This window comes from Pholis gunnellus, assembly GCF_910591455.1.
Source record: "Pholis gunnellus genome assembly, chromosome: 13".
NCBI lineage: Eukaryota > Metazoa > Chordata > Actinopteri > Perciformes > Pholidae > Pholis > Pholis gunnellus.
Window position 1 is genome coordinate 15068770 of NC_136540.1, and position 13629 is coordinate 15082398.

The 13629-nt window shown below is 42.2% G+C and overlaps 1 protein-coding gene across 1 annotated transcript in view; it reads left to right on the forward strand.

The window, feature by feature from the left end:
* The window catches only part of myo7ab (myosin VIIAb), a gene marked incomplete at its 3' end in the record, with an annotated part of 29140 nt that overhangs the window by 12485 nt on the left and 3026 nt on the right, over nucleotides 1-13629 (forward strand). The window contains exons 19-41 of the mRNA XM_079172194.1: nucleotides 195-279; nucleotides 389-607; nucleotides 1709-2026; nucleotides 2219-2428; nucleotides 2573-2749; nucleotides 2853-2942; nucleotides 3815-3942; nucleotides 4471-4597; nucleotides 5010-5129; nucleotides 5875-6048; nucleotides 6484-6711; nucleotides 8823-8993; nucleotides 9074-9191; nucleotides 9277-9403; nucleotides 10293-10462; nucleotides 10557-10747; nucleotides 11209-11333; nucleotides 11411-11579; nucleotides 11740-11882; nucleotides 12161-12316; nucleotides 12429-12534; nucleotides 13238-13351; nucleotides 13493-13580. Coding sequence (XP_079028320.1) covers nucleotides 195-279; nucleotides 389-607; nucleotides 1709-2026; nucleotides 2219-2428; nucleotides 2573-2749; nucleotides 2853-2942; nucleotides 3815-3942; nucleotides 4471-4597; nucleotides 5010-5129; nucleotides 5875-6048; nucleotides 6484-6711; nucleotides 8823-8993; nucleotides 9074-9191; nucleotides 9277-9403; nucleotides 10293-10462; nucleotides 10557-10747; nucleotides 11209-11333; nucleotides 11411-11579; nucleotides 11740-11882; nucleotides 12161-12316; nucleotides 12429-12534; nucleotides 13238-13351; nucleotides 13493-13580 — 3554 coding nt within the window. The remainder of the gene's footprint in view (nucleotides 1-194; nucleotides 280-388; nucleotides 608-1708; nucleotides 2027-2218; nucleotides 2429-2572; nucleotides 2750-2852; nucleotides 2943-3814; nucleotides 3943-4470; nucleotides 4598-5009; nucleotides 5130-5874; nucleotides 6049-6483; nucleotides 6712-8822; nucleotides 8994-9073; nucleotides 9192-9276; nucleotides 9404-10292; nucleotides 10463-10556; nucleotides 10748-11208; nucleotides 11334-11410; nucleotides 11580-11739; nucleotides 11883-12160; nucleotides 12317-12428; nucleotides 12535-13237; nucleotides 13352-13492; nucleotides 13581-13629) is intronic.

Sequence of the window (13629 nt, forward strand, 5' to 3'; positions counted from 1 at the left end):
GACAAATGCAGCGGAGTAAAAAGTACAATATTTACCTCTGAGATATCGCAAAGTAGAAGTATATAGTTGCATAAAATGGGAATGATCAACTGGAGAACAAGTACCTCAAAGTACAGTATTTGAGTAAATGTACTTACTTACAGTCCACCACTGTCTGGTTTAAAACCTACTCTCTGTCTCCTCTTCTGTCGTAGGAATCACTTTCTCAGACTGAGGAGTGCTGTGACTTTTATCCAGAAGGTGTGGAGGGGTTACCTATGCAGGAAGAATTACCAAATTGTGAGTCCTTTACATCTTCAATGTGTAGTTTTGTAGTTTTTTTTCATGGGTTAAAAAACTTCTCTGTCTGTCAAATTCACGCTAATATCCTCACTTTCCTCTCTTTTAGATGCAGTCTGGCTTCTTGCGCCTGCAGGCCGTCTACAGGTCAAGGAAGCACTTCAGAAGCTACCGGACGACTCGCCTCCGCGTTACTCTCATCCAAGCCCGTTGCCGCGGCTTCCTCATCCGGCAGACATTTTGGCGGCGTCTTCGTGCCGTGTTGACGCTTCAGGCCTACACCAGGGGCATGATAGCCAGACGCCTCTGCCAGAGGCTCAGGGCAGAGGTAAAAAGTCATTATATTTACTACTGCTACTTATATCATGTTGCTGACCTGCCAAAAAAAGAGGGCCGTTGGTGTTGAGGGCCGACATGAGGAAGCAGAAAAGAATTTCACAAGATTTGATTTGGCTAAAAGAGACTTTATTATATGTGTTCCTGTAATATTAGGTACTGATCAGACCGTAAAAAGACTGTTAAAGAATCATTTGGCATTTTGGGAGTTTGCTTATGTGTTTTTTTCGCCACCACTCTCGTGTCCGTACGCTAAATATGAAGCTAAGTTCAGACCCTGCCTACTTTTGCATGTCTGTAAACGTGGCCAATCACTGCGCAGAGCGAGCATAAATATCAGATTGTCTCTTTTGGGAAGTTACGCCCTGTCCTTGATTCCACTGTCAGACGATGTTTGTTTGACACATACTGAGACCTTAAACACAGAGCATCCAAACAACAAAGACTTACTCATGTTAAGAAAGTTTCCAGTGTGATCCTGGCCGAAAATATGTCACCGTAAAACCTTCTTTTATACATTATTTTCTAAATTAGTTAGTTTAAACGTGGTTGCATGTTGTTGCATGGTGTCTGTTTGTGTAATATAGAAATGTCTGTGAGTTTTTTAAGAATGTTTTTTTCTTAAAAAAAGAAAGTTGCTTTGCTATTCTGCCATTCTTTCAAATTTCTTTCTCTATTCCTGTTCTGAAAGATGTTGAATAAATTATTTGTTTTGTAAATGTTTGTTTAATCTCAGTTTGTTATCAGCTTGAATAAGATATAAATAGCTTTCGGAGAACTATCAAATAATATTCCTCAGCCACTCTGCAGTTCCAGTGACCCGACGAGGAAGAAGTTAAGTGGATGGACGCCCCTTTATACAACCTGACTAGAGATTAAAGTACTGTCTGTTGCGATCAGCCTTTAAAAATAGTTTGTATTCTTTTTAGTCAGTCATCTGTTTACACCTGTAATGTTTCCCTTCAGTTCCTCTGCTCTAGTTTTAAACAGACAAGTAGTCAAAGGCTAACAGAAAAAAAAAATGCTAATCAGAATAACACCCAACCTGCCTCTGTCAACCCTCTTCCCCTCTGTCCCCCCCCCCCCCTCACAGCTGCAGCATCGCCTGGAAGCAGAGCACCAGCGCCTGTCCGAGGAGGAGCAGCTGCGATACCAGATGACGGCTCGGCGGGCCAAGGCAGAGGCGGAGAGGAACCACCAGGAGAGGCTCGTCCTACTGACCCAGCAGCAGGAGGACAGGGACCGGGAGGAAAAGGAGGAGACGAGGAGGAAGAAGGAGTTGCTGGAGCAGATGGAGAGGGAGAAGGAGCAGCCCGTGGATCACTCAGACATGGTCGACCGCATGTTTGGCTTCCTGGGGAGCACCGGGCCGCTGCCCAACCAGGACGGACGGGCACCAGCTGGTTTTGAGGTACTGTATGCGTTAATGTTTTTTTGAAGTCCACATAAAATTGTCTGTCTGACTTTTGTTGGATGATACATTGTCCTAGAAATAACTGAAATAAAAAATGTCCAGTGTGACAGAATAGTTCCATGTAAAATATGAATATATAACACATATTGACTTATTTCCTCTCTCCGTGTGTGTTTTTTTCACGCTCAGGATTTGGAGAAAGCTCCTCACGGTGAGGAGGCTGAAGAAGAAGTTATGGATGAAGCTATGCCGTTACCAGATGAGGAAGATGAGGATTTGTCCGAGTACAAGTTCTCCAAGTTTGCAGCCACGTACTTCCAGGGTGTTTCCACTCACACCTACATCAGGCGACCCTTAAAACAACCTCTGCTTTTTCACGAGGACGAAGGAGACCAGCTGGTGAGAGCCAAAAGCCCTCGTCACCTCTGCGACATCCACTTGGTTGTACTGAGAGTTGGAATTGAAAATCAATATCACAGCTCAGCATTACAAAAAGGTTCACTCACCTCACTGCTGGTTTAAACTTCCTGTTCTGTCCTCCAGGCTGCATTGGCGGTGTGGATCACCGTGTTGAGGTTCATGGGGGACTTACCGGAGCCCAAATGCCAGCTGGTCATTAGTGACGGCAGCGAAAAGATCCCCGTCATGACGAAGATCTACGAAACACTCGGCAAGAGGACTTACAAGAGGGAGCTGCAGGAACTACAGGTGGAGGGAGAGGTGAGATGATGAAGGGTTTGTATTCAAATAATTATTTTTAGACAGCATTACTGATGGTCAGGAGGTCAACATTCAAAAATGCCATCATGTTTTGTGTCTACAGAACAGCTCCATAGACGGCCAGAAGAGGAACAGTGTGAGACATAAACTCGTGTCGCTCACCCTGAAGAGGAAATCCAAGATCACTGAGGAGGTGAGGTTCAAACCAGCAACAGAAATTGCTGATTATGTTTGACATTTTTAGCATTCAATGTGCACTACTTTCAGAATAACTCTGATGAAATGGCAAATATTATGATGTTTATCGTTCCTTGCATGTTCTCATGTGATCTCATGTGTCCCGTTCTGTATTAACATTTCAAATATGATATTCTCAATATTACTGAACATAGAAACACGGGACTGTTCCAATGATGCGATGTTCATATTCGTTTGTATTATGACCACAAATTTATAGTACTTAGGTATCACTTTCTATGATGCCCACGTCTATAATGCTTTATAAACATACTCATAGTCTGCTTTTAGAGCAATATAATTATAGTTATTAGTTAGTTAAGCACTCGTGCATTTTCATAATGATTTATAACACAAATTAAATTAAGTTTTTTTCACTTTACTTAAAACAAACAATGACCTCTTATATTGACTTATAACCATAGATAATTATAACCAGCTTGTAATGTACTATATCTGCCTATATTTCAACTTGTGTGTCCATCAGTTACTTGGCGGATGGCTCTTAATATTACAATACCCATGAGCATTAGATGCTGTTAAGATTCAGAGGTGTAGGAGAACTCTCTACCTTTTATATCGCTCTTTTTTTAAACTTGAATTTGGGAATCTAGCGACATAACTTTGACATTAAGGTTAATTAGCAGTACAAGAAATCTCTACCTCTCTTGTGTCAATATTAAGACAGTACTTCCTTCATTTGTGAGTGCCAGTTTAGAGTTGATAAAGCCTTTTTTAAAAAAAAGTCAGTTCTTCAAACTGCACCCATCGTTTCATATGTGGATGACACCGGTTAATTTCAACTGTTTTCTCCGATGTCGGTGGCAGGTGACCAGGCGGTTGACGGAGGGAGACTACGGTCTCCAGGGGAACAGCATGCTGGAGGACCGACCCACCTCCAACCTGGAGAAACTTCACTTCATCATCGGCAACGGCATATTGCGGCCCGCCCTCAGGTAACCTGCAAGCAACAGCAGCTTTAGTATCTTAAAGTTACTGTGAGGAACTTTTAACTGGTTATGAAACCTTCTCAATTTAATACTGATGCCTCTATATGACCCGCATAAGCAAACAAGACCATCAGCGAGAAGATTGGCTATTTCTATATAGAGATTCTTAATGCTTTGGTGCAACCCGCTCCTCATCTGTGCTGCAGGATAGAGGCTCGAGGCTACATTAGCAGCTGCTAGCATAGCACCGGAATCTATGACTGAGCTGTCAGTGGTGGAGTTGCATTGTGGTTAATGTAGGCGCCTGGGTTTGACAAGGAAAAATAATGTGGGGAATGAGAAAAAAGACGATATTACAGTGTTACAGAAGTCCATATATTAATTTGGAGGAGTACTCCTTTAAGGGTCATTTTGACCTGATGGTGGTGTTAGACACCACAATAATGTAGTACCAATGTAGTACCAGCAAAATATAATTAATTTAGCTGTAAATCAACCAATTTATGTTGTTAAGCTGTTGTTTCTCCGACTCAGGGATGAGATCTACTGTCAGATCTGCAAACAGCTGACTCAGAATCCGTCCAAGAGCAGCCACGCCCGCGGATGGATCCTGCTGTCTCTCTGCGTGGGCTGCTTCGCCCCCTCCGAGAAGTTTGTCAAAGTGAAAAACCCTCTTCCTCACTTCACATAGTAGAAACACCATCCAATTCATGGTGATACTGCAGATCTCAAATACTGCAGTCCAACCATGAATTCCTGATTTATCAGTTTTGACCCAGCATCTTTTGTGGGATTTCCTGTCTCTGCTTTATACTCCGCAATCACATTGATATGTTTGTAATTATTAATTAAAAACATTCAGGAAATTAAGATTAATGGTCAAAACAACATTTGAAGAGACCAGAAAAATGTTGAAAATAGCCAAAATCAAAAGAATTTCCTTCACATTTTGCAATTTACATTTTAAGCTTTTATCCCGTTCAGTAAAAACACACAAAAATCAGTTTTGTCTCTTATCTTTGAAGGTTTCTTCTGACTTTCTTTTTGTCTTCTGTTCTTTTTCCCGTTGTCAGTATTTACGGACATTCTTAATCAATGGTCCCCCTGGTTACGCTCCGTATTGTGAGGAAAGGTTGAGGAGGACGTTCGCCAACCGCACGAGGACCCAGCCGCCATCTTGGCTGGAGTTACAGGTACTGAACATGCTCGCCGCTCTGTGTTTAAGTTGGGATGGTCCTGAAAAGTCCTTAGAAAGCAACAATAAACATTCTAAAATGGTTTAATTTTTTTTAGCAAAAGCTCTTTTAATCTATAATTGTCGTTCCATATTCTGCTGCTTACCCAGGTCCAGGTCACATTAGTTTTAATATCGGAAAATATTGTTATATATACTGCTGGAAATAACTGAATCGGTATCATGTTTCAGACATAGAATGTCTGGTTTTTCATCCTGCTTTCATCCGTTGGCCGTGATGATCATTAAACTGATATTAGATTGAATTCTATGTGGTATTAAAAACGTTTTTTTTTAAATGTTATCAAAAATAAACATTTTATTGTTCTTTGAGCATTCAAAAAGACCAATTCTATAAAATTTGGAATTAATAGATTGAATTTTAAACCCCAACGTAAGCAGGCTTTCTATGACTCCACTAACGTTTCATGCTCCTTTCCTCTTCTTGATGGGAGAAGTAGAGATGTACGCTCCCTTGGTTCTCATGTATGTAGTAGTTATGTTTTCATGGAGTGTGGAATAGGCATATGTAAGAAAGTTTACACACATAGTACACATATACACAGATTTTTTTGAATAGCTCTTTCTTTTCATATGCATACATACATCTGGAAAAGGTTGCTTAACTTGTTTGAATGGCATAATAATGAACCTTTTGTTACTAAGTGGTATTAAATTGAATCCAATCTTTTTTCGCCCTTCAGGCCACCAAATCTAAGAAGCCCATCATGCTGCCAGTAACATTTATGGACGGCACCACCAAGACTCTCCTGGCAGACTCCGCCACCACCGCCAGTGAGCTCTGCAACGCTCTGGCCGACAAGATCAACCTGAGAGATCGCTTTGGCTTCTCGCTGTACATCGCCCTGTTTGACAAGGTGAGACCAGGACATTAGACCCGTATATATTTTGGTTTGCACAGCAGTACAACATTCAAGGTACTTGTACTTTACTTGAGTATTTCCATTTGATGCTACTTTTTACTTTGTGCTCTACTACAGACATGTTGATGTTGAATGTTTGTGAGAAGTGTTCCTTTATGTGTTCAAATCTTCTCCTTCTTAAGCTAAATAAACTATTTAAAAAGCCTCTTGGAGCAGCTGGGAAATGCATCGTCACAAAGCTGAAAATAGGGCTGTGTTTCTGAGCTTGTGAAAAGATTCGGAATAGAATACTTCTTCCACCACAGATATATATTAATATGACGCCATATTGATATCTTTAAAGACCAATGTTGTCTGATACGTTGGAGGTTACATTATTTACTGACTTCACGGCTTCTTGTATACATTTGTGAATCTGCTTCGGATCAGGTGTCGTCTCTGGGCAGCGGTAGCGACCACGTGATGGACGCTGTCTCCCAGTGTGAGCAGTATGCCAAGGAGCAGGGCGCCCAGGAGAGGAACGCCCCCTGGAGGCTGTTCTTCAGGAAGGAGATCTTCAACCCCTGGCACAACCCCGCTGAGGACTACGTCGCCACAAACCTCGTTTACCAGCAGATCGTCCGAGGGGTGAAATTCGGAGAGTACCGCTGTGAGAGGGTGAGCAGCTTCGTCTGTTTAACATGCAGTTGATGTACTTGAAAGGTAGTTTATGTATTTATTTTTAAAGGAGACCCCGGGCATATACAGCAGTCACTAAGTTACATTAATCAAGTACTACAAATTTGAGGTAGTATTTTCGTTTCTTACCACTTACAAGATAAAGTTTACAATTGAACTACCCAACAGTTTATACAAGTACAGCTGAAATGATTAGTTGAGTAATCAATTAGTTGATTGACAGAAAATGAATTGGCTATTATCTACTATTTTGATCATTGTTTAGTCATTTTTTATGTAGAAACATTTCATGATTCCAGCATCACAAATGTCAACATTTGCTGCTTTTCCTTTTAAGTGTTTCAATCATTTTAATTATTAAAACACCTAAAATACATAGTCCTATGATGTGTGAAGCAAAGGAAAGAGTAGAGTTACAGCACAGGTGACACAGATGATTGCCTGATTAGTGAATAATGTAAATATCCATAACATTTACTTCTGTGATGTTTGAGAATGTAAATAAAGTGGTTTTGATGCCTCTTTTCCTGTTTGGCCCCTGAAAAGAGTCTGTGTTCAGCACTCTTCTTTCAAGCCTTCTTGTTCAAAGGGAGCTGATGGTGGTTGTGTGTTAGAAATACGTCTGGATGTGAGATGAGCTCCTTGGAGGAGCTACTCTGCTCCCTGAGCTTCTTCTTCTTCAGCTGCAGGAACACCCAGGTTATAATGATCCAGCTCAGTGTTCTCCCGTCTGCCCGTCTTCTGCCCCCTGCTGGCCTTGAGTCAGCGGCAGGACGACCGCTTTGATGATAAGAGGTGTTGGTTCTGAGACAGTGAGAGCGAGCAGACGGCTCTCAAAGGAGAAGTTTTGAGAAAAAACATAGAGGTGATAAACACAGCTGTAGCTTCCTTGGTGGGCTCTGCAGCAGGAAACAGGAAGTGGGCAGAGTGATTGACAGCTGGCTGGGTGTAGTTGTGTGCTGAGTTGGAGGAGGTGAAGGTGAGCTGGAAGAAGCCTCCTGGGTACTGTGGCTGGATGGAGCAGCAGATGGTGAAGGTGGAGCGCCTGAGCACCGGAGCCCCCTGCTGCTGGGCCTCGGAGACCCCGTACATTGAGGAGGACACAGTGATGATTGGCTGAAGCAGCAGGTCTGAGCAGATGAGATCCACGATGGAGGAAGAGGAACGTGATGTTAAACACTCTCTTAGAGAAGATCCAGACAGAACACAGTGTGATTTGACCCACGACACAGATCTCTGTGAGGACGCCTTTCTCCGTCCAACAGAAACAGCAGAGCCACAGTCCAGCTCTCTACAGGCAACAGCTGCTTCCTTCAGGGTCCAGAGAGAGTCATCTACTGGTCTCCAGTCTCCTTGATGTTTCACCTCCAGTGTTCCTGCACAGCGACTGTCTCCTCCCACCGGTGTCCAACTGTCAAATTCCAACTGTCAAATCTTTTTAGTCTTCTCCTTTTGTTGTCCCGTTGAGCCATTCTCATTTCCACATTCCTCACAGCTGCTCATGCCTATTTATTTTTACACACACACCCCGTTACCACATCCTGGCACTCAACCGTCTACCGTCCTAACTTCCTGCTTTAACGAGGACACACACAACAGTTTACAAACACACACACACCGAGTATGATCACCAAACTTTCCAGTACTTTCAACAGACCTGTTATTATAATCACATTACAGCTGTAGCTGTTAAATCACTTCATATCAATACACAAAACATAAATGCATAAATCGACTATGAGATAATACGTTTTATTTTAATCATATATGCTCTGTGTTCTTTGGCCTGATCTTCTTAGTCCGTTCTTTATTCTTTTATCTTCAGGACAGCTCTTCTGGGATCTTAAACCTACTTGACAAGGTTCTGGAACAAATTAGACCTATATGAGAGTACGACTATGAGTACACAAAAGGCTGTATTCATTTTTATAGAAACTGATAAGAATCTATTGAATAAATGGTCAGTTTCGTCCACTTTTGTTATGGTCTCCTCTTTAACACAGCTGCAGAAGAACAGAGTCATTCCCTCTTTTATACATTTGATTTTGTTTTCTCATGATCGTCTCTTCGGCCTGTGTCTTGTCCTACAGGAGGAGGACCTGGCAGAGCTGGCCTCTCAGCAGTACTATGTGGACTACGGCTCTGAGATCCTCCAAGATCGCCTGCTCACCCTCATCCCCTCCTACATTCCTGACAGAGAGATCAGCTCCACAAAGACTGCAGAGAAGTGGGCTCAGCTCATCATCAACGCCCATAAAAAGGTATCTGACACCAACGCTGACCGTTTGGGGGCTTTTTCCACAATTTGATCCACCGGAACTAACCGGAACTGTCTGCGCAGGGATTACACACTAAGAGGAGGCTGACCTCACAGAAGGTGAAGGAGGACGTGGTGGATTTTGCTCGTTTAAAGTGGCCTTTACTCTTTTCGCGCTTCTACGAGGCCTTCAAATTCTCAGGTTGGTGTATATTATAAACATGTCTTATTAGGTATCTGCATGTTTTCGTTTCTTTTCATTGATATGACACCGTTTGTCCACACAGGACCCAGTCTGCCCAAGAATGACGTGATCGTGGCAGTGAACTGGACTGGGGTTTACTTTGTGGACGAACAGGAGCAGGTCCTTCTGGAGCTCTCGTTCCCAGAGATCACTGCTGTGTCCAGTAGCAGGTATGATAACGCCAAGTCCTCCAAGCAACACTGAATGGGAAGAATAGTCCAAATTATATTCCATAACATCATTTGCAGTCTAATTTGAAGCTAAATTCTGCCTATTTTCACCTACGGTAATGTGCATCATGTTAGAGGGAGTAGCTGTCTGGTTGATGAGCTTCATTCCCATAGACCTGCTAAAAACTAAGGGGAAAAGTTATAAATATTTATGTTTTTTACTGAACTGTCTTCAACAACTAGGAGATGTATTGCCATTAAATTTGGTACAATTATCCATGTCGCTCTGGATGAGTTGTTATATTATAATAATTATAAATTGGTGATCCCTTAACTTCTAATCTAGCTTATCATCATCTGGTCAAAACATCAGCACGTAAGCATGTTTTACTGTCCGACAGTGGAGTGCAAAAGTACACTACAGTGTAAGAATGGAGCATTTAAACTGATGATTATTTATCAACAGAAAAGCTGAAATCAACAAAAAGTTGGTGTGTTCCTCAGGAGTTTAGTCCTCAAACTATAAAAGTGACTTTTATAGTCCACCTTTTAGAACTACATGAGTTCACGCGGTTCCACGGTTTTACACTCTGCGGTTCACGTTTAGCAGTTTCACAAGCGTGTCGGAGAACTACGGTGGCCTTCAGGTAAAATGCAAAAGGCTCTCTCCTGAGCCAGTGTTTGGTTTGTCCGCTCTGGGCTGCTGTAGAAACATGGCTGTGCAACACGGCGGACTCTGTGAAAAGAACCCACTCCCTTTGTTGATTTTTAGTTTCAGGTGATTGTACGCTAATGTCAACATAGTTATGAATATGATATTACATTTCTGCTAATAGATCCCCTGTGATGCTGCACACTGACCCTATTAAAGTAAACTTCCATCTTCCAGAGGCGGTAAACTCCAGGGTCAGAGCTTCACCTTGGCCACCATCAAAGGAGACGAGTACACGTTCACCTCCAACAACGCGGAGGACATCCGTGATCTGGTGGTGGCCTTCCTCGAGGGTCTGAGGAAGAGGTCCAAGTATGTGGTGGGACTGTTGGACTGTCCCACCCCCGGTAAGATTCACTGATGGTTAAAGACAAAACTGCTGCTGGACTTCATGTACAGTTTTTTTTTTATTGTCTTTAAATACAGATTTTTACTTTACAGAGGGGGTGGACTCCACGTTCCTAAGTTTCTCCAAGGGGGATCTGATCATCCTGGACGAACACGGCGGAGAGCATGTGATGAACTCTGGCTGGGCTCACGGCATCAACGACAGGACCAAACAGAAAGGGGACTTCCCTGCCGACTGTGTCTATGTAGTGCCCACTATCACCAGACCGCAGTATGACATAGTGGTGAGTGGGGCCCCTCAACAATGATGAATCAACATCTGGTATCGGTGTACTGTTTTCACTTCATGCTGCCTTGCCCATTTCTCCCTTCCAGTTTGAACACAATTGTATTTGTTCCTCCGATTTAGCGCTAGTAGCGCTGTGAACAGTTAACGATATTTGGGAACATTCAGCAGCCACAGGGCCGCTGCAGATCTCGGATAGTTTTACACCACATTCATCAGCTATCAGTCACAGCGAGGACGACATATGAAAAAGACCTTAAAGGGGAGGATATTTTGCCCCCTGCCTCCAGTCTTTATGCTAAGCTACGCTAACACACTTAACACTTTGATATGAGATTTAAATAAATCCTCGTATTTCCTGTAAAAACGCTTTTACATTGCAGTCGTTGACTTGCCTCCCTCGACACATTCATAGAAAATATTTTTCGACATTCCTTTTTTACTCCTTCGTCATCTCAGGCTCTTGTGACGATGACTCCTGATCAGAGGCGAGAATCCATCGGTGTGTCCCATATGAGTGTCTCTGGCATTGAGGACAAAACTAAGGCCTACACGCTGGAGGAGTACTCCTACGACTACTTCAGGTGTGCTTCCTCATCCTTTACATGTAGATACAAAGTGTGTAGTTTCATCATTTCTAACCCTTCCTTCATGTTGCCAGGCCTCCTCCGAAGAGCACTCTGAGCAGGGTGATGATCTCTAAGAGCCGAGGGAAGGACCGTCTGTGGAGCTGCACCAGGGAGCCTCTCAAACTGCCTCTGCTGAAGAAAGTCCTGGCCCACGAGGAGCTCTCCCAGGAGGCCTTACTTGCCTTCATAGATATCCTTGAGTGGAGTGTGTGTGTGTGTGTGTGTGCGTGTTAAATGTTTGTGTCAATGGGTGTGTTTGTCCTGTTTTGTCTGGGCAACAGTCTAACACTCAATATATTCAGTTTAGTAAAGTATTTGTTAGTGGTTGAGGTCCTTGACCGCGGCTCTACCTGTGATCAAGTATATGGGCGACTACCCGTCCAAACGTGTGCGTTCTGTCAACGAGCTCACCGATCAGATCTTTGAAGGAGCCCTGAAGGCCGAGCCGCTCAAAGACGAAATCTTCTGTCAGATTCTCAAACAGCTGACTGATAATCACATCAAGTAAGTCTGGAGCACACACACACACACACACACACACACACACACACACTGCAGAGATGGAACGTATTCAGCAACATGGTGGTCAAAGTTTTGTTTTACTTACATTTATTTTATTTAATTGAATAAGAAAACATCCCATAAATACATGCCTCTTAGAAACATATTATTTATTTACTTACTTTTCGTCATATTTGTCACTACAACTCCTAGCAGTATCTTCTTTTTTTTTTGTTATGCCATAAGAGCAGATGTTTGATAACCCTGCTGTGCGTGTGTAGGTACAGTGAGGAGAAGGGCTGGGAGCTGCTGTGGCTTTGCACCGGTTTGTTTCCTCCCAGTAACACCCTGCTGCCTCACGTCCAGAAGTTCCTCCAGGCCAAGAAACACCACCAGCTGGCTCCAGACTGCATGCAGCGGCTCCAGAAAGCCTTACGGTAACACACAAAGAAACACACTTCCACCTTAACACCTTCCAGTCTTTCTATTTCATTTGAGTTCATCTATTTATTATTATTTATTTTATTTCTATTCTATTACTTGTTGTAGAAATGGATCTAGAAAGTACCCTCCTCACCTGGTGGAGGTGGAGGCCATCCAGCACAAGACCACTCAGATCTTCCACAAAGTTTACTTCCCCGATGACTCAGACGAGGTCAGTGACGACAAAAATAACATACTTTTCCTCTTTTATGAATTGAAAAGTAGAATTTATTAGAAACAAAATGCACTGTTGCTTAATTATTATTAATACATTAATGTGTTTAGCAGCTACAAACGTATTTGCTGTGGTACGACCAGTAGCTCATGGTGGATATTATTGTTATTGTTAATGTTTTGTTTTTTAAAATGGTATAATTATTATAGTCAGACTCCTAGAATGTAAACAAACATAAACGCTATCCAAAAGGTTTTTAATGACATTTCTGAACCTATGAGGCCCGAAAATAGTTGGAAATGAATCTGTATAATCTTTCAACTTCCTGGAAATCATGAACACAATCCTAATTCATTGTTTCTATTAACATTAATGCTACATGGCCCTTCAACTGTTAACATATTTCCATTTAAAACGCATTGTTTTTTTTCATAATTTCATATTGGTTTAAATAATAATAAAATGTATATGTATGCTACCTTTCATATAAGAAATGCAGCACAAAGAAAGATTGACATCAAATTAACATAAAAACAGGGATAGAATGGCATACTTAATGGAAAATAACACACTTGATAATAACAGTTCAAATATGATGAAATAGAATACATAGAAATTGAACTCACTGAAGAATAATAAAAACAGAAAATAAATAAAGCATTCAATATTTCATGTCTAAGCAGCCTGTTTGTGTTCGCAGGTGTTTGAAGTGGAGTCGAGCACGAAGGCCAAAGACTTCTGTCACAACATCTCTGGACGTCTTCTGCTCAAATCCTCCGAAGGCTTCAGTCTTTTTGTGAAGATCACTGACAAGGTGAGGACGACCTGTAGCCTCATTATCTGGATTCTAGTAAATATCTATTTAGTAACTGCAGTAGTTTTCTTCAGCGCTGACAGCTACTGATTAGGCCGCGTGCTGAGGTTAAAACCACTTCAAATGTTTCTGGTTTTCCAGGTCATCAGTGTGCCCGACGGCGACTTCTTCTTCGACTTTGTGAGGCACCTGACCGACTGGATCAAGAAAGCCAGACAAGTGAAAGACGGTAAAAAGAGGGCGAAAAAAATGTTCTCAGTGACTTCTATCTTCCTGTA